The following is a 27,584-nucleotide window of genomic DNA, read 5'->3' as shown; positions in this document are numbered from 1 at the left end:
AAACTACAGTGGGACATCTTTTAAGCACTTAAAAATTCCTGCAATTAACTTTCAGATATGTTTAAAGAAATGTTTGTGATGAAAACCTTTCATGACACATCCATGCTTAGGCTCTGTAGAAAAGCTAGTAATTTCTGGAGAATGGTAATTGAAATTATATCAGAGATGTTATACAATTACAATTAGATCCAGTGATATGTCTGCTTAATCTTACACAATATACCGTGTCCGAAAGATCTCATGAATTGGCAGTAGCAGTAGCTGCAGTAACAGTCTTCGCTAGAGATTAGAAGGTACAAACAGCTCCGCCTCCTTCAAAGCAGGGATGGTTACAAGAAGTATAGGAGCTAATCCTTTCTGTCAACTCAGAGCGGAACATAATATTCGTAATATTAAGAGAGGTCTGGAGCAGTACTTCAAGTATAGCTGGGAATGATGGGAACTGCAGCCCCAGACATCTGGAGGACACCAGCTCGCTGGCTGCGGATGATGGGAGTTGCAGTCCAACGCATCTGGAGCGCTCGGGGAAGGCTGGTGCAAGCCATCTCTGCCAGTGGAGGCTGGTGGCTTCGATTTTGGCGGGGCTGTGGCTCCAGTCTGGGTTTCAGTCAGAAGCAGCCGGAACTCTAAAGGAGCCATCCGAGGTGCTGAACCTATTTTCGGGGTGGGGTTCAGCACCTCGGATGGCTCCTTTAGAGTTCCGGCTGGTGCCGACTGAAACCCAGAGTGGACATACAGCCCCATGACACTGGAGCCACCAGCCTGCACTGATTACTGCCAAATCACTAACATCGGCAAAAGACTCCCCGCATTTGCACATCGTCTCCTGCCAGCCGTTGTTGCCGCCGCTCCTTTTTTGAGAACCACGTCGCCCCACAGGCTTCAGGAACGAGCAGCAAACCCGGCCCGCGGGCAGGAGAACCGCCGGCCCATGTTAAGGCCCCCCACCGCCGGGCTCCACGTGATTTGGGGAGGCGGCGCGCCCGCGCTCTGCGCCCCGCTTGCGCCTCGGAGGGCGGCGAGAGAGGGACGGCGACTGCCATTGTTACGCGCGTGCCAGCGCGCGCCTGCTCTCTCCCTTGGTTCCGTTGCTATAGGCAGCTCCCGGCTAACAATCCGCTCCTCCTCCTCCTGTGAAGCCTCCGGGGCTGCGCGGCTCTCGAGGGTGGTTGCCGCCGCCGCCGCCGCCCAGGAGCAGCTGTCTCCCGCCCGCCCTCTCCAGCCAACATCCCGCGCCGCGGGGAGAGATCTGCTCCTCTGCGAGTCGTCCGGGCAGCGGCGCTCGTCTCTGTTCCTCCCGCTCTCCTGAAAAGTCAGCAACGTGCTCAGGTAACCTGGATTGCAAGCAGGGAAAACAAAGCGATTTATTGTTGTTGTTGTTGTTATTGATTATTATTATTGGTGGATCTGGCCGCGCCTTGGATGATGTAATCTGTTAGGGAGTCTCTGTGAAGAAAGATTCCACAGATGGGCAGCCGCTCCGCGTTAGTCTGTTGCAATCAAACAAGCAAAAGGCTTGCGTGGCATAGAATCACAGAATCCTAGAATAGCAGGGCTGGAGGGGGCCTACAAGGCCATCGAGTCCAGCCCCCTGCTCAGTGCAGGAATCCAAGTCAGAGCATCCCCGACAGAGGGCTGTCCAGCCTCGTCTTGAAGGCCTCCAGTGTGGGAGAGCCCACCACCTCCCTAGGCACCTTGAGAGCACAATCCTATGCATGTTTAGACAGAAAAAAAGCCTACAACTCCCACCATTCCCCAGCCAGCATGGTTGGCTGGGAATTGTGGCACGTTTTTCTGTTTAAACAAGCATAGGATTGCACCCCAAAACACTTAGTTTGGTCCTGGCGAATGCCTTGTGTGGACTTCAGGCGCATGGAGAATGCACAGCTGACCGGGACAGGTGGTCCCTCATTCACAAAAGCCTATGCCACAATCAGATCAGTTAGGCGGCTTCAGCCCCATGCATGCTTACATGGGAGTAAGTCCCACGTTACTCAGTAGGACTTACTTCTGAGTAGTCATGTGTAGGCTTGCACTGCGTGGTATTGAAGGTGCTGCAAGGCTCCTGGTTGCTTTTGTAGTGAATGATGGGAAGCTGCAGCAGTTTCACTCCTCACACCCCACCCAACACAGACTCCGGAATGCAGGAACTCTGGGGCATCTGCTTTGGATGAGGTCTGATTCACACATTCATGTGCAGCCGCTCATGACCTGACAACATGGAGATGAATATGGGAACTTCCCCGGGAGGACAGAACATTAATGTGTTTGCCAGCTCTGTCTGTGGTGTCTGAATTTTTTCGACAGGTGTTTCAGACATGCAAGTGTTAGCACTTGCGTGGCGCCCCAGGATGTACATTCATGTGTGGACTTGCTTTGCTTGCGGTGCCGTGCTTTCTTTACCTGCATCCCACACCTTGGAGTTTCATGGACGCTGCAGAACCTCTTAGGCCGCAGTCTGTCTGGACCCCACTTACTTGGAAGAAGATTCTGTTGGAAGCCATATGATGGAGATTGACGACAGAGTGTGTTGAAGAATGTGATTGCTCCTGCATGCTATGCTGGGTTTTACCAGGGACATCAATTCATTTATTTTTTGCTGCTTGATTTATTTCTTGAGTTATTTTTTGCTATGGGAGAGGGGAAGTAGAGGGTAGACTGGGTGTTTTCTTAGAACTGACTAAATACAGTGACTAGAACTAAATTATCAATTCTGTTGATCACTTCTGGTCATTTGAGCAACGTGCACTCCTTCAAGCTTCTTTTATAGATCAGCCTTTCCCCATTTGAATCACTCTGTGTGTTAAAAATTAAGCTGATTTTTTTTTTAAGGTAAAGCTTTTTGGAATGAAGGAGAATGAATTAAAAAAAAACCCCAGAAATGTTATCACCAGGCCTAGATCCTGCAAGACAGTGGTGAGCAGAAGATAGATCTCCAGATGTTTTCGACTTCAAGCCCCAGCATTCCTGAACATTGGCCATGCTAGCAGAGGCTTCTGGGAGCTGAAGTCTGGAGATCTACCTCTTGCCCATCCCTGCTGTAAGCTGTTGTTGTTGTTGTTGTTGTTGTTGTTATTGACTGTACTTTTAAACCACCCAAATAACAAAAGTTCTCTAGGCAGTGTACAATACATTAAAAACATGAAGTACAAATATTAAAAAAATGCATGTGGTATTAAACAAAATGGGGTTACTTCTCTGACGTTAAGATAAGGTAAGAAATTGGCAGGATTGGGGCTTGGCACTATTTGTCCTATTGTCTAATTTAGAGCTTTCTGATGGCATGTGCAAACTTTACAGCTTGAACAAAGCAAGTGCTCAAATTTGGCAAGAGGCTGAGAGTTACTCATAGGGAGTAAGTTGAGGAGCTGATAGGAATTAGAATTTTGAATTGCCAACAGTAGTAGCAAAGTACGATTTATTGCAAACAAAAGTGTTGCAGCACAGTGGTAGCTATCTAGTTTACTACGGCATGAGCTTTAGCACATAGTAACATACTTGGTCAGAGGCACATAACTTCCACAGCATGAATGGAGGTACATTAGTTTATAGTAATCTGTGGGGTACCACTTGAAGTGTCCATGCATGGAACTTGTGTAAAGTTCTCCCATCATGTTTTTTGTGGTCACCCAAGAGAATCCCCTTAGGCTCCAGTCCTGTACGCACTTACCTGGGCATAAGCTCCATTCAACCCAATGGGACTTACTTCTGAGTACAAATGTATAGGATTGCTCTGTTAGTCATGCTTTCTGTGTGGTAAGTTTGAACAACCAGTATTGTAATGCCTTTATTTTTATTTTTATTTAAAAAAATCTATAGTATTGCTGCATTTGGAAAATACATTTGTGCACAATTCTGGTTGCCCATTTCAAAAAAAATTACATAGCTGGAGAAGGTGCAGAAAAGAGCAACAGAACTGATCTAGAGGTTGGCTCAGCTTCCCTACGAGGGAAGACTAAAGCATTTGGAGCTTTGCACTTGAGAAAAAAAGATGGCAGGAAGGTGGGAAGGGACCTGGCTTGTATGTAATGACAACCCAGAGTATGGGTTGGGCATAGGGTGTTGAATCCTGGGTTGTCATTACATGCAAACCCAGAACTATGGGTTGTGAACCACAAACAACCCAGGAAGAGAACCCATGGTTTGTTGTTGAGTTGTGAACTCTGCATGCCAGTACTACAGTGCTGCAAAGGCATTAGGGACGCAGGGAGGGAAGGGGCAAAGGAGGAAGGAATGAAACAACTCAGGAATTGAAAAAAACCTGAGCTTTGTGAAATCAACTGGAAGACAAATTATGGGCAAACTCTGGGTAAGGCAACAAGCCATACTCTGGGTTGTCATTTCATGCAGACCAGGTTGATGAGTATGTGTAGTGTGGAGAAAGTGGATAGAGAAAACATTATCTCCTTCTCTCCCCAGTCTAGAACTTAGGAGTCACCAAACGAAATGGATGAGTAGATTTGGGTCAAATGAAAATATTTCATCCTATCACATTTAACTAACTTGTGGAATTCATTACCACAAGATGTGGCAGTGGTCACAGTTTTAAGATGGCTTTAAAGGGTGATTTGACATGTTTGTGGAGGAAGAGCAGTCTTATCAATAGCTTTTATTTTATTTCTTTATTTTTTTATTTTCACCATAGTCACTTAACCGGGAGATCTAGCCTCCCTCAGATGTGTTGGCCTACAACACCCAGAATCCCCAGCTAGTGTGATCATGGCTGGCTGGGGATCATGGGGGGTTGTAGGCCAACACATCTGGAGGGCCAGAAGTTGGCCACCCCTGGTGTATCTGATTCAGGTCCAACTCAGAGCAATTAGACCCTGGCATGCTGTTCCTACATTGCCTTGGTACCCATACATCTTTGCTGGCACCATGGGCTGTGGGATGTGTTCTCAGCCTGTCATGTGATTTCAAGGCAATCCGTGGGGCCTGAGTGCCTTGAAGCTCCTGTTGTTTTCTAAGTGCCCATTAATATTCTAATAGGTTGTGTCCAATGTTCATTTAAGTCCCATTCATTTCATTGGGCCTATTCTAAATAAGGCTAACATTGGATATAACCCAATATGTCCAGTGAGGGAGGGAGATGCTAGGTCAACATTGGGCCTTGATGTGAGGCCAGTTCCCTACTCCTCCCATGGTGTATTCTATTCTGAGTTCACCAAATAGAAGTTGGCATACAGCAAGTCCTGTTTTTGCTTACTATTTCCATGAATATTGTGACAGGGGAACGGGTACAAACCAAAAGGCTCAGATGAACAAATAACAAAAGGAATGCAGTGGTAAATGCAGCAGCTCTTTGGATGGATTCCATTGCGAAGGAGATTGACTTCTCTTCTGTTTTCACATTTTGTTCAGAGTCCATCTCTATGGGAAGATCCTTTCTTCAGTTGACTGAGAATGTCTTTGGCTGACAAGAGGCTTGAAAACCTACAGATCTATAAAGTTCTCCAGTGTGTGCGTCTGAAGGACAAGAAGCAGATTGAAAAGCTCACCAAACTTGGATACCCTGAACTCATTAATTTCACTGAGCCCGTCAATGGAGACAGTGCCCTTCACCTGGCCTGTGTCGCTAACGACATTGACATGTGCAACTTTCTCTTGGAGATTGGGGCTCACCCAGATGTCCAGGATCGAATGGGACGCACCCCTGTGATGAAAGCTGCGGAGCTTGGCCATGACCTTGCCTTGGATGTCTTAGTCCAGGCTGAGGCAGATATGACGATAGTTGATGCAGAAGGCAAAGGTAAAAAAGAACCCTGTGTTCTGCCTGTTTGGCAGGAAAGATGGGGGTGGGGATAATTCTAGCTCAGGAAGGTTAGATTTTATGATCTGATCTTTAACATTTGGTAGTTCTGTGCTGTGGGCAGTGGAGGCTGGTGGCTCCAATATCAGTGGGATGGTGAATGCGCTCCAGGTTTCAGTCAGAACCATTCAGAATTCTAAAGGAGCTATCCAAGGTTCAGAGCACCTTAGATAGCTCCTTTAGAGTTCTGACTGAAACCCGGAGCGCATTCACCACCACATTGACTTTGGAGCCACCAGCCTCCACTGATGGTGGGTGTTCACTTGTTAACCTTTTATGCTACTCTTCTTCTGCAGGTGTGCTGTTCTATTGCATTTTGCCCACCAAACGGCACTACCGCTGTGTTCAGATTGCCCTTGAATTTGGAGCGGACGTTAACAATTGTACTGTTGAAGGGAAGCCAGTTTTCCTACAAGCCTGTGAGCAAGCCCACGAGATCAAAGAGATATGCATGACATTTTTGGAAAGAGGAGCAGACCCAAATGCAAAGAACCCAGTAAGAAGGTTCTTCCCATTTGAAGAGGGGGAGGAGGGTGCTGTAGGTATAAGTGTGATCATTAGGGCTGCAACTATTCATCTGTTCGATTCATTGATTAAAAAACTTTGGATTGACTAAAAAAGGTGTCCTAATTATCCTAGTTATCCCAGTGTCCTAGTTATCCCAGAGTGCAGAACACGGAATAATGGGCTCAAGTTACAGGAAGCCAGATTCCAGCTGAACATCACGAAAAACTTCCTGACTGTTAGAGCAATACGACAATGGAACTGGTTACCTAGGCAGGTGGTGGGCTCTCCCACACTGGAGGCATTCAAGATGAGGCTGGACAGCCATCTGTAAGGGATGCTCTGACTTGGATTCTTGCATTGAGCAGGGGGTTGGACTCAATGGCCTTGTAGGCCCCTTCCAACACTACTATTCTATGATTCTAATTAATCAGGGGGCAGGTTTTTTAAAATAGTTTTAACAGCAGTACCTTTAAAAATTGCAAATCGTAAGTTCCACCTTAGAACAGCCATTCCCCTTTCTCTTATCCACAGCAGGGAGCACTTCGTGTAAAAGGATGTTGTGTGCATCATCTAAAAACAAAGCAAGGATGCTTTTTTCCTTCAGAACTCTGTTTTTTACTTATCATCATCATGGCAATCACTCGTGACCGAGTAAGATTGTCTTCCAAAGATAGAGTCTATATAGATAACTCTTTAAAAGGATTAGACAGATTCATAGAAGATAGGTCAATCAACACATTCATCCCTAGCAGTGGGTCTGCAGGTGGCTGTAAAGGCTGATTCTGGATCTACACAGCCTCCCACAGTGAGGACATAGGTTTCCAGGTGGAAGGCGGTCATGGTGAGGGTTTGCTTGACGTGCCTTCCGCTGAGCTCGTTTCTCCCTTTCGCTCTGTACTCGTCCTTCTTCAAAGTCCATAGTGCGTTTAATATAGGCTGACCTCCAGTTGGAACGCTCATGAGTTAGAGCTTCCCAGTTCTCAATCCTTATGTTACATATTTTTTAGATTAGCTTTAAGAACATCATTAAATCTCTTTTGCTGTCCATCAGTATTCTGTTTTCCATTCATAAATTGGGAATAGAGTAACTGCTTTGGAAGACGATAATCAGGCATTCGAACAACATGGCCGATCCAGCAAAGTTGATGTTGGAGAATGATTGTTTCAATGCTGGTGGTCTTTGCTTCTTCCAGTACACTCACATTAGTCCATCTGTCTTCCCAAGTAATCTGCAGAATTTTTCGTAGGCAGCGCTGGTGGAATTTTTCGACAAGTTGGGAGTGGTGTTTATAGATGGTCCATGTTTCACAGGCCTGTGAAACATGGACCATCTTTTTACTTATATACAAATATAATTGATCAATTTGATTGATGGATGGATGGATTGGTGTGACAGCCATAATAATAATAATAATATGTCATCCAAGACACTGACAGCCATCCTTCACATTGTACAGAAGGAAGTATGGATTTTGTAAAATCCATTCTGTTTGCGTTTCACGGATTGTCAGGTGCCTTTCGTTCCATCATCTGCTCATCGGCATAACTGGATTTTTCCCAGTTTCCTGAATTTGTGCAAATTTGCACTTGTGATAATGTGCAAATCCCCCCCCCCCCCGAATTTGCAAATTCCCCCAAAATGTGCATTTTCCCCATAGGGAAAATGTGCATTTTTGGCTGGTGTTTTTTTTTAAATTTTACATATTTTTCTACCTACTTTTTCTACCTGTTTTTCTCATATAATTTTACATATTTTTCTACCACTAAATTTGTGTAAAATTCCAGAAAGTAAAAAAAACCAAAACTGGTCCACAAGTCCGCGGAATCCATGCAACTCTGGAAAAGCCAGTCCACTGTGGAATCTTCAGGTCAGGTTCCTAGAAATCTGAACTCATTTGATTATGCTGTGGATTTCTCTGACATCCCTAATTATACAGCAGGGGTGGGCAACCTGAGACCCTCCAGATGCTTTGTCCTACAACTCCCATCAACCCTAGTCAGTATAACCAGTGGTGAGGGATCATGGGAGTTGTAGGCCAAAACATCTGGAGGGTCAGACATTGCCCACCCCGTTGTACAGAATTAAATGGCGGAATTATGAACTGGACTGCTGTACACTGCAAATGGCGATCATATTTATGAATGCTCCTGCACATTAAAAAAAAACAAAACCATATAACAACAAAACAACACCTTCCCAGCATTTAGTAAACTAAGAACATCAAGCAGAAGCTTATGATACAAAAAACACAGATACCATTCTGATTTGGAAGTGGGCAAGGAGTGTGAGTTGGAACTTTGTTTCCTGGCCTTACCAGGACACACAAGCAGATATAGAAATCCAAGATGGAGAACATTCATAGATGGGTCATACCGTCATATACTTTTTGCTATGAACTTAGTCTTCTCCCTTGTAGTTGGAGAACAATGGCCCCAAATGAATCTATATCCATTATTTACAGGTAGAGGGGGAAAACAGGTGGGCACTTTTCTTTAATTCATTCATTTATTTATTTATTTTTAAAAAATTATTTATTAGATTTGTTAGCTGCCCATCTGGCTGGTTTTTAGGCTGCATTTAAGGGCTGAACCCTCTCAAGACAGTGCACAAGATACAAACAATACAAAAATATGCAAAAACAAATAGAGTAATAATAAATCTTTAATACAATACTTATGAAAAATACTATAAAAACAGATAACCTAATAAAATCTGCCAACCACAGATTATGGAAAAAACAGTGAAAACAAGTGGGTCTTCATAGGCTTCCTGAAGACCTGCAAACAAAGGGCTTGACAAATCCCTGATGGAAGCTGATTCCAGAGGTGCGGGGCCACCACTGAAAAGGCCCTCTGCTTTATACTCCCCAGACTAATACCCCTTGTTGTTGGACAGATAAGAAGGGCCTTTACTGATGACCTCAGAGTGTGGGCAGGCTGGTACGGGAGAAAGCAGTCCTTCAGATTACATGGGTCCAAACCATTTAAGGCTTTAAAGGTTAAAACCAGCACTTTAAATTGCGTTCAGAAATGCCCTGGCAACCAGTGCAACTAGTGCAGTTTTGGGGTCACATGAGCAGACCACCCATGAGTATTCTGCAGCAGCTGAGTTTTCCTTAACAGTCCTAAGCTCTGCAAATGGCTTTAGTTCTGCAATAGAAAAAGAAAATCAATCACCTGCTTTTCTCTTTTTACAAGGCAGGAAATAAATATATCTATAATTGTCTCTTCTCTGCTTTTCAGGCGACAGGCCGCACTGCCTTGATGGAAGCAGCTAGAGAAGGTGTCTTGGATGTCGTCCGTGGTATCCTTGAGAGAGGTGGAGATGTTAATGTTTTTGACAATGAAAGACACCATGCTGCCCATTTTGCTGCCAAAGGAGGGTTTTTTGAGGTATTCTTTGTTGATGGTGTCAGAAGCAAAGGTACCCAGCCAAGGAACTCTCTTGGTTAATTACTAATAATCAGCCTTCACTAGTGCAACAGATTCCTCCAGAAAACTTCGTTTCTCTATGTTTTGGGGAGGAATCTTCCTTTAAAAATGTATATGTCTCTCTCTCTCACTCTCTCTGGCCACTCCAAGAAGAAGGGAGGGTGTGCCACAGAGCACAGTATGTCCTTCTGGTGTGTTGAGTTGTATGGATATATTTGTGTCATTCATAAAAAACAATTAGATGTAGGGAGCTGGAGTAAGGGTAGAACTAGACAAGATGGCGAATGTGGTGGGGCCGCCACCAAAATGGCAACCTTGAGTTAAGTTTCCCCTCCTTTCCCTGTAACATGAAATTTTGGGAATATATGACATCACTGCATCATGGCTTTGCCCCCTTCACCACATTGGTCAGGTGCTGCTTCTGCTTGCAGGAGTGGGGTTGACAGCACAATACACAATGTGTCAAGGTCATGTCATGTTACGCTGTAGTATTCCAGAACTTCAATTTATGGGGAGAGGAAGGGGAACTTGATGCAGGGTTGCCTTTTTTGGCGGCACTCCCGTGTCTGTTGTCCTACCTAGTTTATGCCCTCAATATGTGCAAGATCCATCTGTTTCAATGAGTTGTAGCCAACGTTAGTCTAACTTAAGTCGCATCTTAATGGGTCTGCTCAAAGTAGGACTAACATTGAACACAACCCAATGTAGCTGAGTTGAATGACCTGCATCTCACTATGATCCTGTTTAATTTGAAAACCTTCCAACCTGATTTCTATCTTCATCACCCATGGTGCATGGAATGAGTTGAGGTGCTGTACTAGGAATCTTTTTTCAGAGTTCTTTTTGTGTGTGGGGGGGGGGAGGGGGTTGGACAATGACAAATGACATATTAAACATGTTTTTTTTAAGTATGCTTAGGTGGATGGCTTTTCTTTTGAATGAAAGCAGCTGTGTAGGGCCCTAATTCGGATTGGGACCCTGCACCAGTTTCCCTCTGGAAATCCATATGCACACATACACACACTGCTGTTTGCCCAGAGAGGTTCTGTTTGCTGCATTCCCTGGGGACAAAAAGTGGCCAAAAAGTGGCCAGGGGGAATTTTGGCAGGAAACAAGCGTGGGACCCCTCTCATGACTGCTCTTCCTTTAAAATAAACGTGTCTGGCTTAAGCATACTTGTTTAACATAACATGTAGTTTGGCCCTAAATGAAAGGGAGAATGGAGTTGCCATGTAGCTAACTTCTCTGATAACACCAGGATTTCCATTCTCCTCTGGCCCAGCCTTCGGGGTCATTTTCCTGATGGCAGATCCAGTGCTGTGCCAGCTCCTCCCACCTCCAGCTCATGCACCAAACAAGCTCATGCTGGGTGCCTTCCAGATGTTTTGCACTATAACTCCCAGCACCCCTACCCACTGGCCATGCTGGCTGGGGCTGATAGGAGTTGAAGTCCAAAACATCTGGAGGCCACCAGGCTGGGGAGGTGTGATGTGGAACCATGCTGAAATTAACCAGGGTTGGGGAAACGCTCAGATTTAAATGAATGTGGATACCACAAAACCTCAGTGTAAGTGTGTTTGGGTGGGGGGTTGGCCAGGGGATTGGTGAAGTGAAACAAAAACCAGGAAAAGATTTCAGGCAAGTAAAGCAAAATCCAGCCATAACAGAAGTTCACAGGCAGGGGCTGGAATGTTATCCTATATTCAAAGAATGCATGCAAAATGGGGGTGGGGAAAATGGAAGAGAGGTCTTGATTCCACTTTAGAATACAAATGAATGGGCCATGATAGTCCGGCAGCACCTTTCACTTAGTCTGTGACTTCTTTATTAGATCAGGGGTGTGTAACCTCAGGTCCAGGGGCCAAATCTGGTCCTCCGGGATTACCCAGAAGGTCATGCTTCCTTCCCCCAAGTGCCAATTGTTTGGTAGTTTCTTGGTTTTTGTGCATCTCCCACCTTCTAAAAGTTTGAAGTACTTCTCCTAAGGCTTAGTTACGTCAATAAGAGCCTTAAGCTAGAATGTGCTGGGATTTTGGCTCCGCCCTGTTTTGAATTCAGCCCCACTCACCACTGGGATGCAGCCCCTCGGTGGGGTTTCAGCGCAGAAATGTTGCCCTCTTGCCATTACGCAGTCAAGATGTTCTTTCCTCTGGTGTCCATTGTACTTGACTTATTATAACAGTAGTCACTTTGAAACTTTTAAAAATGACATCCACTAGCTACGTGTTTGCTGCAGAGGAAAAGTAAAATACAGGTGGCTGATGGTGTGTGTGGGCGTGACTCTCTTTTAAAGTTAATTGTGTCAACCTTACTTCCCTAGATCCTGAAGATTATTTCTGCCTACAATGGAGACGTGGGCCTGATAGCCATGAATGGAAATACGCCACTTCACTATGCTGCTGCTGGGGGGTTTACGGACTGTTGCAGGTTTATTGGCCAAAGAGGTAAAGGGAGGCTTTTTGGAAATCAAGTGCTTGCTTTCCTGCCCATGGATAAAAGTAAGGTTTCAGTCAGCAGATTTGGTGAACAGGAAACCATTGCCTTCGAACAAAATGGAACTATCTTATGGCATACATATAAGATTCTAGCACAGCCTTCCCCAACCTGGTGCCCTCCAGATGTGTCGGACTACAACCCCCATAATTCCAGCTGGTTGGGAATGGTGGGTGTTGCATTGCCTCCCTGCCACTTCCAGTGGGTGCTCTGGAGAGCTCTGCCAGCCCCTCTCCCTCTGTGGTATTTGCCGCTGCAGGAGAGCAGCTGATGGAGTTCTCTGGAGCAACCCGCTGTTACGTGCTGCCGCTTTCCCTTACTGTGGCTGTGGGGGTATCGTGAGAGCTCGGCCGAGCTCTCGCGAGAGTTTCGGCCAAGTTCTCATGGGAGCGCCACAGCTGAAAAGGGACAGAAGGCATGTATGTGTGGGTGGGAGGGTGCAAGTGAGGGCGAGGTAAGCAGGAGGGCAAGGGAATGGGCGGGCGCAGGAGTGAGCAAATGAGTGGGCGATAGGCGTGGACAGCTGGGCAGTGGTGGTGCCAGCCTCACTTGAGGCAGACAGATAGGTTGGGCCGGGCCTGTGCATAGATAAATTGGGGTGTGTGTGTCATATGATCCCCCCCCCATGCATTAAAAGCATGCATGAGGGGGTCATGCAGTTGTGCTGGCCAGCCCCCCGTCCGACTGCCATCCACCCATCCAGCAGCCATGTGAAAGGTCACCATGCATCGACTTAAGTGCATGCATAGGGCTCCTCCATGAGAATGGGAATCCTGATTGGCCCAAGATTCTCCCTCTTGTGAAGGAGCCCAATGGGCACATGCTGGTATGCACAGACGACCCCCTCACATGATGGCTGGATATACAGCTGGAAGGAGGACGTGGCTGGCTTGCATGTTATTGGGAAACGAGGCTGGTCAGCACGATGACTCCATAACCCCACAAGTGCTTTCCGCCCTTGCAGCATGTGAGGAGGGGGCTTTGAACCCCCTACATCAGCCTTCCCCAACCTGGTGCCTTCTAGATGTGTTGGACTGGCCAGGGCATGTTGGGAGCTGTAGTCCAACACACCTGTAGGGCACCAGGTTGCTACCACCCACTTCCCAGCATGCTCTCTCACTGCACCCCATTCTCATTAGCCTCGTGATGAGGCATCCCAGAGAAAGAAGGATCCATGGGCTCTTTTAGCCATTGGTCACCCAAACCATTATAGGCAGCCATACCTGGAGATCTTTCTTCCAGCCTTCTCCTCGCCCTGCATTTTGGGCAGAAGAGACCTGCTGCTCACTCACTCCCATGGATTTTGGCAACATGGTGCTGCCAACCCATTGTGTCACTAGCCACTAACATGGCTAAGGGTGCATTCACAATGGCTATTTACCATTGGTTTACTGCTGGAACCATTGTTGGGTTCATTCCTGCCACCGTATGGTTGCCCTTGACAAGCAGTGGTTTATATAGTTCAAAACTATATATTTCTAAAAGAACCCTGGGAGCCATCAAATCAATAATTCACCCATTTTATTCCTGATTCCCCAGGCTTGCAGATCTTTTGCACCTGTTGTAAGCTGTCACTTGTCTTCAGTGAAATGTACCCTTCTGCCTTTTAGGCTGTGATCCTACATGGAAGAACCTAGAGAAAAAGACGCCAAGGCAGGTGGCGAAAGATGGCGGATTCAAAGCAGCAGTAAAGGAGATCCGTAAAGTTGAACGGCGCTTTGCCAAATTTTCCAAGCCCAAGCCTGGCGTGAAAAACCCCAACCCACCCTGGGCTGTGAGGTTGCATGACTGGTCCATAGAAAATCAGGCAAGCCTCCGTGACGCCTTTGAGATGGCGGATCGAGGTGACGGAACTGTGAGCAAGGAAGATTTCATCTCCATCATTGAGGAGAAGTGTCCGTTTTTGGACGCCGAGCAAATACAAACGATTGCTCAGGCGCATGAGAAAACACGCACAGGGGGGATTAACACGGAAGAGTTTCTGAAGGGTAATCGGTACTTGCAGAAGCCTTTCCTCCTTTCGTCCTATGGCCCCAAGAAGAAGAAAGGCAAGAAGGGGAAAGGCAAGAAAGGCAAATTTGCCATCCCAATACCAATCTGTGTCATCCCTGAGAGCTCATACCCACGCCGGGTAGATGGTGGGCCACCGGAGTACATGATTGAAACCTATCGCAATGTCACTGACTCCAGCCGCTTCAATCGCGATCACCCCCCCGAGCATCCTATTCAGGACGATTCGTGGTGGTACATCGATGACCCCATGAAGACCTTCTCCAACATCAACTATCTTGCCAAAGAGGGAGACCTGTCATCCCTGAAGAAAGCCTTTGAATCTGGGGTGCCTGTGGATGTGAGAGACCATTTCTACAAAACTCCCTTGATGGCTGCCTGCACAAGTGGCAACATGGAAGCGGTGAAGTTCCTTCTAGAAAAAGGGTAGGCTTGCTTTCTTGATCAGCTCACCGGGCGTGTTTGCACAAGAGACACTACCGTGTGGTCCAATAGCACATCTCTTTGGGAATTATGAGGGTTATGGTGTTCGTGTGCTGTGCGAGGAGGCATTACGGATTTCTCTACCCACATAGATAGATGTAGATAGAGTGAGGATAGGGATGTGAAACCGAGGGGGTAGCTTTGGTCCAGTCACCAAGTCTCTGCTTAACCTACCTCACAAGGTGGTTGCAAGGTGATAATTGTAAGACACTGTACACAGAGGGTCAGACAAGATAAGATATGGCACACATACGTAGCAGACTTCTGATTTTTTTTTTTAATGAAAAAGCCACCATGGGAGACTGAAAATTGGATCGGGGCAACTATTTTTCTACCCAAGGTGTGAGCTTTTTGGTTATGCACATGAGTCAGTATACTAAGAGTCAATGTAGTGACCCTTTTTTGGTCAGTGGACTCATTTAGAATTTTGAGAGAGTGGTGTGGGCACTTTCACAAAATGGTTGCCATAGGCAGTAGCTGGCCCATTCATAAAATGTCTGCCATGGTTGGTCACCAAACACTCATTTCCCAGAAGGCAAACTGGTGAGACTAAAAGAAAAGTAACTATGCCAAAGAACTAGGGGTGTCAGAGAAATCTGTTTGGGGGGTTGAGTTCAATGAGTTTTCCTTGGCCCCCAGGCTTTGTTTCAGTTCCTGCTATGGTGCCCGACTTGATCTGCAGCGAGTTGAGCCAGTGTGCAGATTTTCCAGGAATTTTGTGCATGGGGGGGATCTGCAATTTGCTTACATTAGTGAGCGATTCGTGCAAATTACACCCAAATTTGCATAAATTCTGACTGAATTTACGTAATTTGTGCAAATCCATCTGTAATTTCTGCAGATTGTTCAGAAATTTGCACAAATTGCAGAACCTTCCACCACCCCCACCCCCCAAATGCGCCAAAAGTTCCCGGAGTTCGGGGAATGGCCCACAGCTTGGCTTGCAGGCGCAAAGTGAATCATACATGCCACAGAACTCCATCGAGCCAAAACCAAAATGGATTTCCAAGCAATGGGCATCCCCATCAAGAACCTACGTACAAAGGCAGAAGTGGAGTCTGAGCTCCAAAACACAAAACCACTCGTTTAAACCCAAATAAAGCCTCCCAGTTTTAAAAAAAAGAAAGCAGTTTAAAAAATCTTAAGAATAAAATAAAAATCGGGAGGGCCAAGGAGCCAGACAGGTGCCACGAAAGGTGTCATCAGGCACATTGGTGCCCACGTTCACCAGGTTGAGGACTCCAGGGTGAGAGTATCGGATGAAGACTGGGGAGAGCCACATTCAGATCCTCATTCAGCCATGGAGCAAACTGGGTGACCTTGGGCCAGTCACTGTCTCTCAGCCTCACAGGGCTGTTGTGAGAGCAAAAGCGGGGGAGGGGCAGAGAACTATGCACACCACCCATAGTTCCTTGGAGGAAATGCCAGCTAACATTGTAGGTATAAATAAATTAAATAAAGTAAAGGCAAGGCAAGAAAAGTAATGTAAATATTTTGATAGTCGCACTCACGGGAAATGCATTCCTAAATGTGTGGTAAAACAAAACACCAAGCATATCTCAAGTTTTTCATATTCTCAACCTTTAAGGCTGAACAGGAGATTGAAATATTATTCTCCGGTGCTTGTAATTCCAAACCTAGGCACCTCCTGCTTCGCTTGCTAGCTGGTAAAGAATTGGTCAAAGAACTTGACAGAATTAGTCAACGAACTGGGCAGTGCTGAGGTCTTGCAAAGGACAGAGCTGTCTGGTAGCCTGGGCTTTGGAAGGTTACACAAACCAGTCTGCAACAGAGCTTTTCTTCCTCTTTGTTCCGAGTCCGACAAAGTAAAGGCTGCTTGTTCCCAGCCTGCTCTACCATCGCTGACAAAAACATTGCACAGGAAACCACAGCGATACGCCAAAACTGGGAGAACTGCTTTCAGAACAGGAGGAAAGGAGATCAGACTTAAAACTGTAGATATTTCACCTAAAATACAGAGGGTTAGCAGGCCTGCACACAGAAAATTTAGGAGCTAGATGAATACATCTAAGGATATTTTGTTAGTTATTTTGCAGGCTTGTAAAAGCCTACATCTTCTTAGTCCTCTTAAAGGACACTGCTGACCTTTAAATGCAAGCTAGGGTGTTGTTGTGCCCAGGATCAGGAAACTGAAGCCTCATTGCCTGCCTGCCTGCCTGCCTGCCTATCTATCAATCAATCAATCAATCAATCACATTTATATCCCGCCATTTTTCCTCTAAGAAACCCAAGGCGGCGTACATAATCCTCATGCTCTCCATTTTATCCTCACAACAACAACCCTGTGAGGTAGGTTGGGCTGAGAGTCCGTGACTGGCCCAAAGTCACCCAGTGTGCTTCCATGGCCGAGGGGACTAGAGCCCAGATCTCCCAACTCCCAGTCCAACACTCTTGCCACTACACCACACTATACTTCTACACTACTGGCTCTTGGTTTTATCAGCATCCTATCCAATAATACTACAGGACGGACTGTATGCCAGATCACCTGGTCACAATCTTCTCTACTTTGGTGAGATGTACCTCATACTAAAGGTCTGCCTAGGCCCAGCACTTCTCTGGAAAGCCCACAAGCAGGTCAGGAAGGCAACAGCCTCCTCCTGTTATTCCCTAGCAGCTGCTAATCTCAGAATGATCATTCCCTCTATTTCTGATGTTCAGAAGTGAGTGGTGTTGCTTGTTTGTTTGTTTGTTTATTTGTTTAAGGTTCTTCTATACTTTGGACCAGTCACTGACTCTCAGCCTAATCTACCTCACAGGTAGGGATGTACAATGGATTGTGTTAAATCCGTTCCATCTGTGTTTTGTGGAGTGTCAGACATCTTTTGTTCTGTCATCTGCTCATTGACGGAATCGATTTTTTTACCAGAATTTCTCTCTACTTATGCTAATTTGCGTTAACTAATTAGTTAAGGCACATTAGCGCATTTGTGTTAGGGTTAGCGCACAAATTCCCTCCAAAAGTAAAAAAAACAAAAAACGGTCCACAAGTCTGTGTGACTCAGAAAAAGCCAGTTTGCTGTGGAATCCGCAGGTCGAATTCACAGAAATCTGAACTCATTTGAACCCATTGCGGATTTCTCCGACATCCCTACTCACAAGGCTGTTGTGAGGATAAAATAGAGGAGGAGGATCATGTACACAACCTTGGGATATTTGCAAGAGGAAGAAAAGTGGGATATAAATGTAGTAAAGCAATAAATAATAAATACAGAGCAGCATCATGATCGATTACAAGTCAGGGAAAACATACAAGAACAAATGCATCTTCAAGAGGCGTTTGAAACTCACCACAGTTCTGCCTCTCAAACCACACATGGGATAATGTTCCAGAGGGTGGGCCCCACTACCGAGAAGGCCTGATTACATGCCATTTTTTGATGACATACTGTTGGGCATTGAATGACCAATAAGGCCTACCTGGGAGATCTCTGGAGTTGATTTGGTGCATATGGGGGCAGTCAGTCAGCTAGGTATCCTGACCCCGAGTAGTTTAGGACTGAATGTGAACAACAAATCCTTGAGCATGGCTCAGTAGCTAATACGCAGCCAAAGCAGTCTTTTAACACTGTAATATGTGTATTAGGGATGGCATAGGTGTCTGGTTGGGGTTCGAAGCTCGGTGATTTCTCTGCCAGTCTGCGGATGCCTTTGCTTGCCTGACTCAGCGCATGGCCATTTACGCCCGTAATGTTGCATATTGGCTGTGTTACGTCCACCATTTGCATAAATGGTTACTTATGAAAAAGGACAAGCTGCTATTTTTACTCAGAATGGAGGCTTGGCAAGGGAGCGAGCGGCTGCTTGCTATGAGCCTGCGGACCACCAGGGGGCCTGTAGCATGCAGTGGCCAGGGATGGGTGGCCGGCAGGGGTCCAGCGGACAGGACAAGAAATGGTGAGTTTGCCCATCCCTAATGTGTATATCTAGATATGCCACTGAATATCCTGAATATCCTAGATGCTGCATTCTGCACTAGCTGCAGCTTCTAAACAAAGCACAAGGGCAGCTGCACATAGGGTGCATTACAATAGTCTAATCATGAGGTTACCAGTGGATGAATCACTGTGGTTAAGTTATCCCTCTCCAGGAATGGACATAGTTAATGCAGCCAAAATAGCAGCATCCATGCTCAAGAGGGAGGTATCAACAGGCTCAGGGAAACCTCAAGGTTTACAGAACAACTATATGAAAAAAACCAGAGGGCGGGGGACAGCTCACTGAGGATGACGCATGCACAGAATGCTAACTGTTGTTGGGGGAATGGAAAACAGGGTTGGGGGAAAATGGAATGCAGAGAAGGACGTAGCTGGCTGGCTGAAACACTGAACAGGAGCACTTCAGGCTGCAGCTTTTTGTTGCAAGTCTTGTTTGTCATGACTAATAGCTCCAGTGGAGGCTGGCTCCAATTCCAGTGAGGCTGTGCATCCATTCTGGGTTTCAGCCAGAACCAGCCAGAACTCCAAAGGAGCTACCCAAGGTGCTGAACCTATTTGGGGGTTAGGTTCAGCACCTTGGATAGCTCCTTCTGGCTGGTTCCGACTGAAACCCAGAGTGGATTTACAGCCCCACCGAAATCAGAGCCACCAGCCTCCACTGAACAGCCCTTGATAAGTATGATCCATCAGTTGGTGTAATCGCCTTTGAAGGCTCGTGGCCATCAGCACATGCCATGGCAGTGACCTTCCTGTGCTGGGTGAAGAATTCCTTCCCTCTCTTTTTCTCTGTCCTGAATCTACTGCCAATCAGTTTCACGGAATGACCCCGAGTTCTAATATCATGAGAGAAGGAGAGAAAAAAGCTTCACACTTTCCCCTTCCCAGTCCATTTGGTTCCGTTGATGAGAGGCTTCTGCCTTTCATAGTGTTTCAGCGCAGGCAGAAAATCCATTCCAAAGACCTCTTTGCACATTGCTTCTAATGCATAAAGAGATCTCTACGTTTAGGGCCTGTGGAAGAATGAAAGAAGACTAGGTGGCGAAACAGAATGTTTCTTATATGTACAGGACTAATTCTTTGTCTGCAGGGCTAATGTGAATGCAAAAGACAACTTCATGTGGACTCCTCTCCACCATGCATGCCATGCAGGGCAGCAGGATATTGCTGAACTGCTCGTTAATTCAGGGGCCACAATGGATGCTGTTTCAATCAACGATGGAACCCCATTAATGAGAGCTGTGGAGAGCAGTCGGCTCGACACTGTGCAGTATTTAATCAATGGTGGTGCTAAAGTTCAGATGGAAAACAGAAGAGGTAAACCTTTCCATTGCTACTAATTGCATCACTACTAATGGATGGTAAATAATACGACCTATATATTAGCTATAGAGAACAAGGGTTTTGCTAGCAATTATCTCTAGGTCTTATTAAAGAAAATTATGAACCTTTTTGGAATGGTCTTATTTTCAAACTAGAGTAGAAATGGATATTATTATTAACATTTCTATACCGCCCCATAGCTGAAGCTCTCTGGGAGGTTTACAAAAGTTAAAACATTAAAATACAATATTAAATGTTTAAAAACCATTTACATTAAAACCTATGGACAATATATGCAACAACATATAACTAAAAGCAACTTTGAACAAAAAACATTTTTTTAAAAAATCCAACAATAAAACACAGCTTAAAACAACACTGCGTAAAATAGTATACAAAAGAGGATTTGTTGCCTCTTTTACATTTACTTCTTTTTGATTTTATGTTTTTCAGATATAACTTTGCTTTTTACTTATTTTACTTATTTTAAGGGATGGACTAGTCTGTTTCAGTGTCATGCGTATTCCATCATAAATCTGTTCCATCCAATTTCTATATCAGTCTGCAAATTAAAAGACACACATGAAAGTTGCATTGATTTTCATGTATCTTTCCCCCTAACGTATGTATTTTGTTTGTAATTTTCCCTAATATATGCATGCTTGATTGCAACTTTCTCTAATATGTACATTTTGTACATCATTTTGGACCAGGAACTACATTGCAGGTTTCCGAGACGTGCACAAACCCAAGGCTGCGTTCCAATCCCCATATTAGAACAAATTAGAGCTTCCTTTAAAATGGGGACCAAATTAAATTCTTCCCCATCCCTACTTATACTTAATCATCTTGGTATGCATAAGCATTTAATGTCATGTGATGTCTTTAGAGCAAGCTTCATCCCCAAAGTATCTCTTTCCTTGCTTCTCACCCCACCCACCCTGCTTCTCGCGTGTTGCCGATTCACACATCCCTACTTTCAATATGCAAAGGCCGTTTTAATGTGGATGATTTAAGGCACGAGCCTGTGCATGCTTAGACAGAAAAAAAGTCTGACAACTCCAGGACTCCCCAGATAGCATGGCTGGCTGGGGAATGCTGGGAACTGTAGGACTTTTCTGTCTAAACATGCATAGGATTGTGCCCTTAATGCCATGAATGTTTACCAACGATGGCCTAGTTCTCCCTGAGGCAATCAACCTGCTTCTGGGCTGTACCGCTTCAGACTGGAGCAGGTGAATCTCGGAGCGGACCAGAAGTCAGTGTAGGGATTTGAGGAGGGCCATCCTGTGGTCAGAGCCATGCAGAAGTGAATTATTTGAGTGAGACCATTCTGGATAGAGGTGAAGAGGCCGAGGGATAACAGTGGAAGGCCAGAGAGGAGATGGTTGCAGCTATCAAGGCAGGTGATGACTGGAGTGCAAGCCTGGGTTTCGGCAAGGGCGCCATGTTCTTGCAGTGTTGCACAGGGAGAAGCTATAGCTTCCCAGCACTTAGCCATGTTCTCTCTTTAAACAGGACAAAATGCACTGGAAATTGCAAAGGCCTATGCTGACAGCCGGCTGATCCACTTCATTCAGGACACGCTGGACCGCTTGCCCAAGCCACCAGAAAGCAAAGGGGATAAGCAAAAGGGGAAAAAGGGGGGGAAGGCTAAAGCAACGGCACCCGCTCCGGCTCCCCCTAAGGCCAAGCCTGCACAGCCTGAATCGAAAGAGTCCGTGAAAGACGAGGTATGGGAATGAGGCTGTTCAACCTCCTCCTCAGCTTGAATAGCCCACCCGCCAAGAGAGATCAGCGGCCCCATCCTGGAGCACGGGGTTGAAGGGAGTACAGCGGAGGGCGTGTGGATTCCCAGTTCCCTCTCCCCCACCCACCCCGTGACCACCAAGGGCAAGCTTGGGCCCATCTCCTTTGCGGAGGGACCATGGCTTAGTGGCAGAGCACGAGCTTGGCCTGCACCATGTCCCTGACCGACTCCCCAGAATCTCCCGTTAAAAGCACGTCGGATAGCAGAGCTCAGAATAAGATGGCTGCCTGTGTTCTATGCACAGAGCCCAACTCCTTCCCCAAGGCAGCATCAAAGCAGGCATGCAACGTAATACAGTAGATCCAAATATGCGTTGGGTTTTTTTGCGGGGTTTTCAGTATCACGACAGCAGGAGGCTACTTATCAACGGGGGGGGGGGAGCGTTAGGGCAGGGGTGGAGAACCTCAGGCCTGCATGTCAAATCTGGCCCTCCTGGGCTCTCCCTCTGGCTCTCTGGGGTCCCCAGAGGGCCACGTCCCTTTTCCCAGCCACTGCACTCCCTCTGACTACCGATCGTTCAGGGGGTTCCCGGCTTTCACAGTTTTTCCCCACTCTGAAAGGTTGAAATGCCTCTCCTAAGGCCTAGTTACCGGCAGTGAGAGCTTCAGACTAAAATGTGCATGTACCTTCAGTGTTTTTGGCCTTTGGCCCTGCCTCCTCTTGGCTTTGGCCCTGCCTACCCCTGGGAGGCAGACTCTGAGAGCTTCTCCAGAATTGAATTTGATCCTCAGGCTGATTCCCCACCCTTGCTTTAGGAGACAGGAACACCAAAAAGTGCCTTATGCCAAGTCAGACACCTGGTCCATTTTCCTCAGGGCGGTCTACCCTGATTGTTAGCAGCTCTCCGGGGTTTCAGGCAGGCGTCTTCCCGGCCCTACCTGGAGACGCTGGGGATTGAACCTGGGACCTTCTGCATGCCAAGCGGGGGCTCTGCCACGCTCCCCCAGTCATTAGGAGGGGAATCAGTGTTCAAATTACAGGAAGTCCAGCCCCCTCGCCACCCCTCTGTCCCCAGATCTTTAGTGACGGCCACTTACTTACTGTTTGGGGGCCCGCTGATGTTGACATATCATTAGACACCTACATTGCAAAAAGACCTACTCATGATGATGTCATGAGACGTTTAAAATGCAAACATGATTGTGCAACTGATGGTGCCACATATGTTTAAGATTCCACAGCTGCTTGAACCAGTCACTGAGAACTCCCTCTTCGAAGACAAAAAGGAATCCCTCCGGGATAACGTCGTCCATTTGAATTCGCTGATAACCAGGGGAGCGACAAGGAAGCTTAACATCACTTTCACACCACAGAGAGTAAGTACAGCTTCGAAATATGACTAACGTGGTATTTTCGGCAAGCTCCTGCTTTTGTGGAACCGTCTTCACCGTTCACATGGGTGCCCGGCCGTTATTGAAATGAACCCTGTGAAAGATTGCTGGGACTAGTTCCAACCTTCCTGCAAGGTAGGACTGCTCTGGGACTAATTCCAACTCTCCCGCAAGATAGGACTGGCCAAACCCAGCCCTCCAGTCCCCCCAAATACCCTGTAGCTACCCTCTTAGGCCAAGAGGCACTGAAATTAGCACTGAGGTTATGCAGAGAAATCATACCAACTAAAGGTTGGATAAAGGCTTATTAAGGTAAAAATAAAGAGGTACAGGGAAAGGGAAGAATGGAAGTAGTAAGTTACACAAGAGGGTACAAAGCCAAATGACTCAGACATACACAGAGAGCTTTATAAGTGCACACCCAAGCAAAATAATAAAGTTTCCTGGCCTATCCTTAACATACCTAAGTATGGGTCTCCCAGGATTGCAACCAGCTGTCTGCTGGTCCAGAACCACCAGGATGAAGGGAGACACCAGGCCTCTACCTCAGCCCTCTTTTAGAGCCCAGCCCTGGCAACTCAGGGCAGATTTCCCTTAGCCGGTCACCAGCTCAGCCCCTGGGTGGACCGGGCTTGCCTCCAAGAGGCTGGAACTCCCCACCAACTCCAGCTGTTGTCACTCCCCAATTAACAGGGACTGTGCCTGGCCTTGAGCAAAGGGCCAGGGAGCCTCTATATAACATGCAGTCCAAGGTGGTTGCGTTAGATGGGACAACACGGCCTAATCTCAGGATAGAAAACAGGCCATCATTCTTGACAAACCCCATTATAACCCCCTGCATTGAGCAGGGGGTTGGACTCGATGGCCTTGTAGGCCCCTTCCAACCCTACTATTCTATGATTCTATGATTCTATAACCATTCCAAATGTGGAGCAATCGGAATTCCCTGTGTCCTTTCTGTAGCCTCATGTCAGCATTTCACCCTATATAAATGCCATCCCCATTTATTCCAGCTTGTGCTGATCAGGACAGTCCAGAATTCCATGATCACAAGGCCATTTCTATATTTATTTATTTAAAATATTTCTTGGCCGCCTTTCAGAGCAGAAGCCCTCCCAAGGCGACTTACAACAATAAAATACATAGAAACAATTAAAATATTAAAAGTAACAAAAATGTAAAAACAATAAAAGCCAACAATAAACAATTGAAACCAACAATAAAACCAACAATGATGTTAGCAGCAGCAACAGTAGCAGCCATATCAGTAGAAGGCCAAGGTAAAATAATGTGTTTTCAAGGTCTTCTTAAAAGACTGCAATGAGGGAGTATGGCGGACCTCCAATGGCAGCTTGTTCCAAAGATGTGGGGCCACTGCAGAGAAGGCCCTCTCACATGTGTTTACCCACCTGACTGCTCTCACAGGTGGGCAAATGAGAAGGGCCTCTGTTTCTGATCTTAAAGTATGGGCAGGCTGATATGGATGTAGACAGACCTTCAAGTAACTTGGTCCCAAACCATTTAAGACTTTAAAGGTCAAAAACTGCACTTTGAATTGGGCTCAGAAATGCACCGGTAATGAGTGCAGCTGGCGCAGTATAGGCATTATATGATCGAATTGGCTCGCCCCCACCAATACTTGGGTGGCCGCATTCGCACAAGCTGGAGTTTCTGCACCATCCTCAAAGGCAGCCCCATGTATAGCGCATCACAGTGGTCCAGCCTGGACGTGACTAATGCATGGAAAACTAAGGCAAGGTCCGTCCTCTCCAGATAGGGCCACAGTTGGCATACCAGCCTAAGCTGGTAAAAAGCGCTCCTGGACACGGCAGCCACCTGGGCTTCCCCAGTTAGCTCAGAGTCCAGGAGGACTCAGGGGGACTGCAACCCCATCTAAGACCAGTTGTAAAGATAGTGAGACCATGCCATTGTGGTACAGAATTAAGAACTTCAGGACTGATACCACAGTCTTTGTAGGCCAGGGTATAGAACCTCAGGCCCAGGGGCCAAATCCAGTCCTCATGGGGTCCTAATACAGCCTTCCACGGTTCCCCAGATGGCCATACCCCTTCCCCTGACCACCAACTGTTGGGTGGTTTCCTGGCTTTTGTGCTGTTTTCCTCCATTCTAAAAGGTTGAAATGCTGGTATTTTTTGTATGTTGGCCCCACTATGTTTGCCTTCTGCCCTACCCATCACTGGAATGTGGCCCCCCAAGTGCTTCTCTGAAATGGAATTGGACCCTTGGTCTGAAAGAGGTTCAACACTTCTGTTACAGACCAAGGGGTGGTCCAGTAGCTGCCTGCAAGCCAAATCTGGACCACAAATAAATTTTAACTGGCCCATGGCAGCCGTGCCAAGACGTGGCAGAATCGTTTTTGTTAGTGCTTCCAGATGGAGGGCTCCCAACCCTCAAAAGGCATTGTGAAGCTATCCTGTCTTTTTTTTTTTCTTGATAGATTTTTTTCTGCTAAGAAAAGCACAGGAGGGCTCTAAATGGAAGACATCCGACCTCCCGTAAAATTCCATGAATTTTACGGGAGCAGTGCGACTGCTCAGTAAAAGCCTCATCTGGAAGCAGCCTTTCTCCTTGTTCCACTTGTTGGGAAAAGAAATTCCACCACAATATTTACAAGATATTGTATTCATGAACATTTATTTGGGGAATTTATAAGTGATGCCCCAGCTATGCCTGTGGGCTTATGCTCCATAATTCTGAACAATGTGATCAATGGGAGGTGATCAATGCCTCATTGTGAGAGACAGTGGCCCCTGGCCACCTGAAAGAGGAGGCAATAAGACCACTCCTGAAGAAACCCTCCCTGGACCAGAAAATCTTAATAACTTTAGGCCAGTGGCAAATGTTCCTTTCCTAGGCAAGTTCCTTCAGACGATAGTTGCCAACCAGCTCCAGATGCTCTTGGATGAGACTGATTATCTGGATCCATTTCAGGCTGCGTTTTGGAACAGAAACAGCCTTGGTTGCCCTCTTGGGAGAGAGACAGAGGGAGTGTGACCTTGTTGATTCTTCTTTGTCTAGACCCCCAATTTTCTAGCAGTAGCAACAACTGAAAACTAAAGCCTCCCTCCCCCCAGCAAACTTAGGTTACTGAAAATGAATGCTGGGGGTGGGGTGGGGGGAGTAAACCAGGACCAGATTTTTGTGTGAAAGGATTTGTGAGCTTAGTTCTGGTACTGATCATAAATTCCTGGGCTGAGCATGTGCTTAGAGGGCACCCTGTTCTTTAATTCTTAGTGTTATGCCACTGTTTTGCATCTGGGTGTGGTTGGTGGACCTCACAGCTCTAGTGAAAAGCAAGGTAGATCCCACAAGCCTGAGGTCTACCCAGTCCTGCTCTGGATGGACAGTCATTTTGATAAATTATTGTAACACTGTGCTTGGCTTCTCTAAGAAATGCAGGTAAGTATAGCCTATTCGATAGATCATACTGCATCTCAATTGTTGATTTCTTTTCCCCTCCCCCTAAGACGTGGAGTCCAGAAGCGACGACAAAAGATCTTCTAAGAAAGAGGGAGTTGCGTCGGCAGCGTTTCACTTATGAGGTGGATTTTGAAGACTTTATGATGCCATTTAAGAGGAACTTTATGGAGAAAGCCCGTGCACTACAACAGGGCATTGCCTTGCATTAATCGTTGTGCAATTTCTGCATGGATGTTTTGGAAGAAACGAACCCAATCTCAGGAGAAATGTCTTTGAGAGGCCATAATCATGTTATCCCTCATTGTGATAAAAGTTTTACTTCATTCCTTTAGTTGCATAATTTCAGTACAGTGCATGCTTGAACCTGGGAGGACCTCTGTGACTTGCCTAAAAATTGACAATGAATCCATCTTTTCCTTTTAGCAGCAAGGTTAATGTACGATGCATGCAGTTTACGGTGCAGTTACCTGACTGCATTGCAATTGACTTTTGATTGCCCTCTCCCAGACCTTAATCCATCTCATGGCTTAGAAAATAGACTCTATCCTGCTACAGAACCTTGAAGCCAATTATTTCCAGGTGCTATAAATATCCTTTGCACTGAGCAGTGTGGCAGATACTTTAAATCTAGGGCAGCTGTAGGATTTGTGCAAATCCACAGAAATGTGCCTTTGAGAAAAATGTCCTGATGCCAATGATGATGTCTTGGTCTTTTTTCCATGTGGGTACGTTTAGGATGGGAAGGTGCTTGGCTTGTACATAATACAGACACAAAGTAGAAGAGTGATCCGGGGCTCCCTAGCTTCAGTTTTGACTATGTCCCTCATCCAGATATTCAAAAAGAAAAAGGGAAAGTTATGGTTTACCAAGGAAAGGAGATGGCAACTACCAAGGATGAAATCAAATCCTGAAAAGGTTCCTCTTAGTATATGTGTATGTGGGTGTGTATAAATAAATAAAAACATGCACCATAGGCTTGTTAGCTGAGC

At 46.2% G+C, this 27,584-nt stretch overlaps 1 protein-coding gene across 1 annotated transcript; it reads left to right on the top strand.

Annotated features, from left to right (window-relative positions):
* The first annotated feature begins 1,209 nt into the window (after positions 1–1,209).
* ANKEF1 (ankyrin repeat and EF-hand domain containing 1) lies at positions 1,210–27,584 on the top strand. Its single transcript, XM_084830461.1, has 10 exons — positions 1,210–1,329; positions 5,362–5,749; positions 6,106–6,305; positions 9,560–9,709; positions 12,069–12,192; positions 13,852–14,677; positions 19,781–20,007; positions 21,532–21,746; positions 22,996–23,139; positions 26,643–27,584. Exons 2-10 carry the CDS (start codon positions 5,404–5,406, stop codon positions 26,802–26,804), a joined length of 2,394 nt encoding a protein of 797 aa, XP_084686587.1. The 5' UTR covers positions 1,210–1,329; positions 5,362–5,403; the 3' UTR covers positions 26,805–27,584.

This window comes from Heloderma suspectum, chromosome 1 (assembly GCF_057233095.1).
Source record: "Heloderma suspectum isolate Gila_16-S chromosome 1, 16-S_ref, whole genome shotgun sequence".
NCBI classification, from domain to species: domain Eukaryota; kingdom Metazoa; phylum Chordata; class Lepidosauria; order Squamata; family Helodermatidae; genus Heloderma; species Heloderma suspectum.
This window is presented reverse-complemented; position numbering and strand designations above follow the sequence as displayed.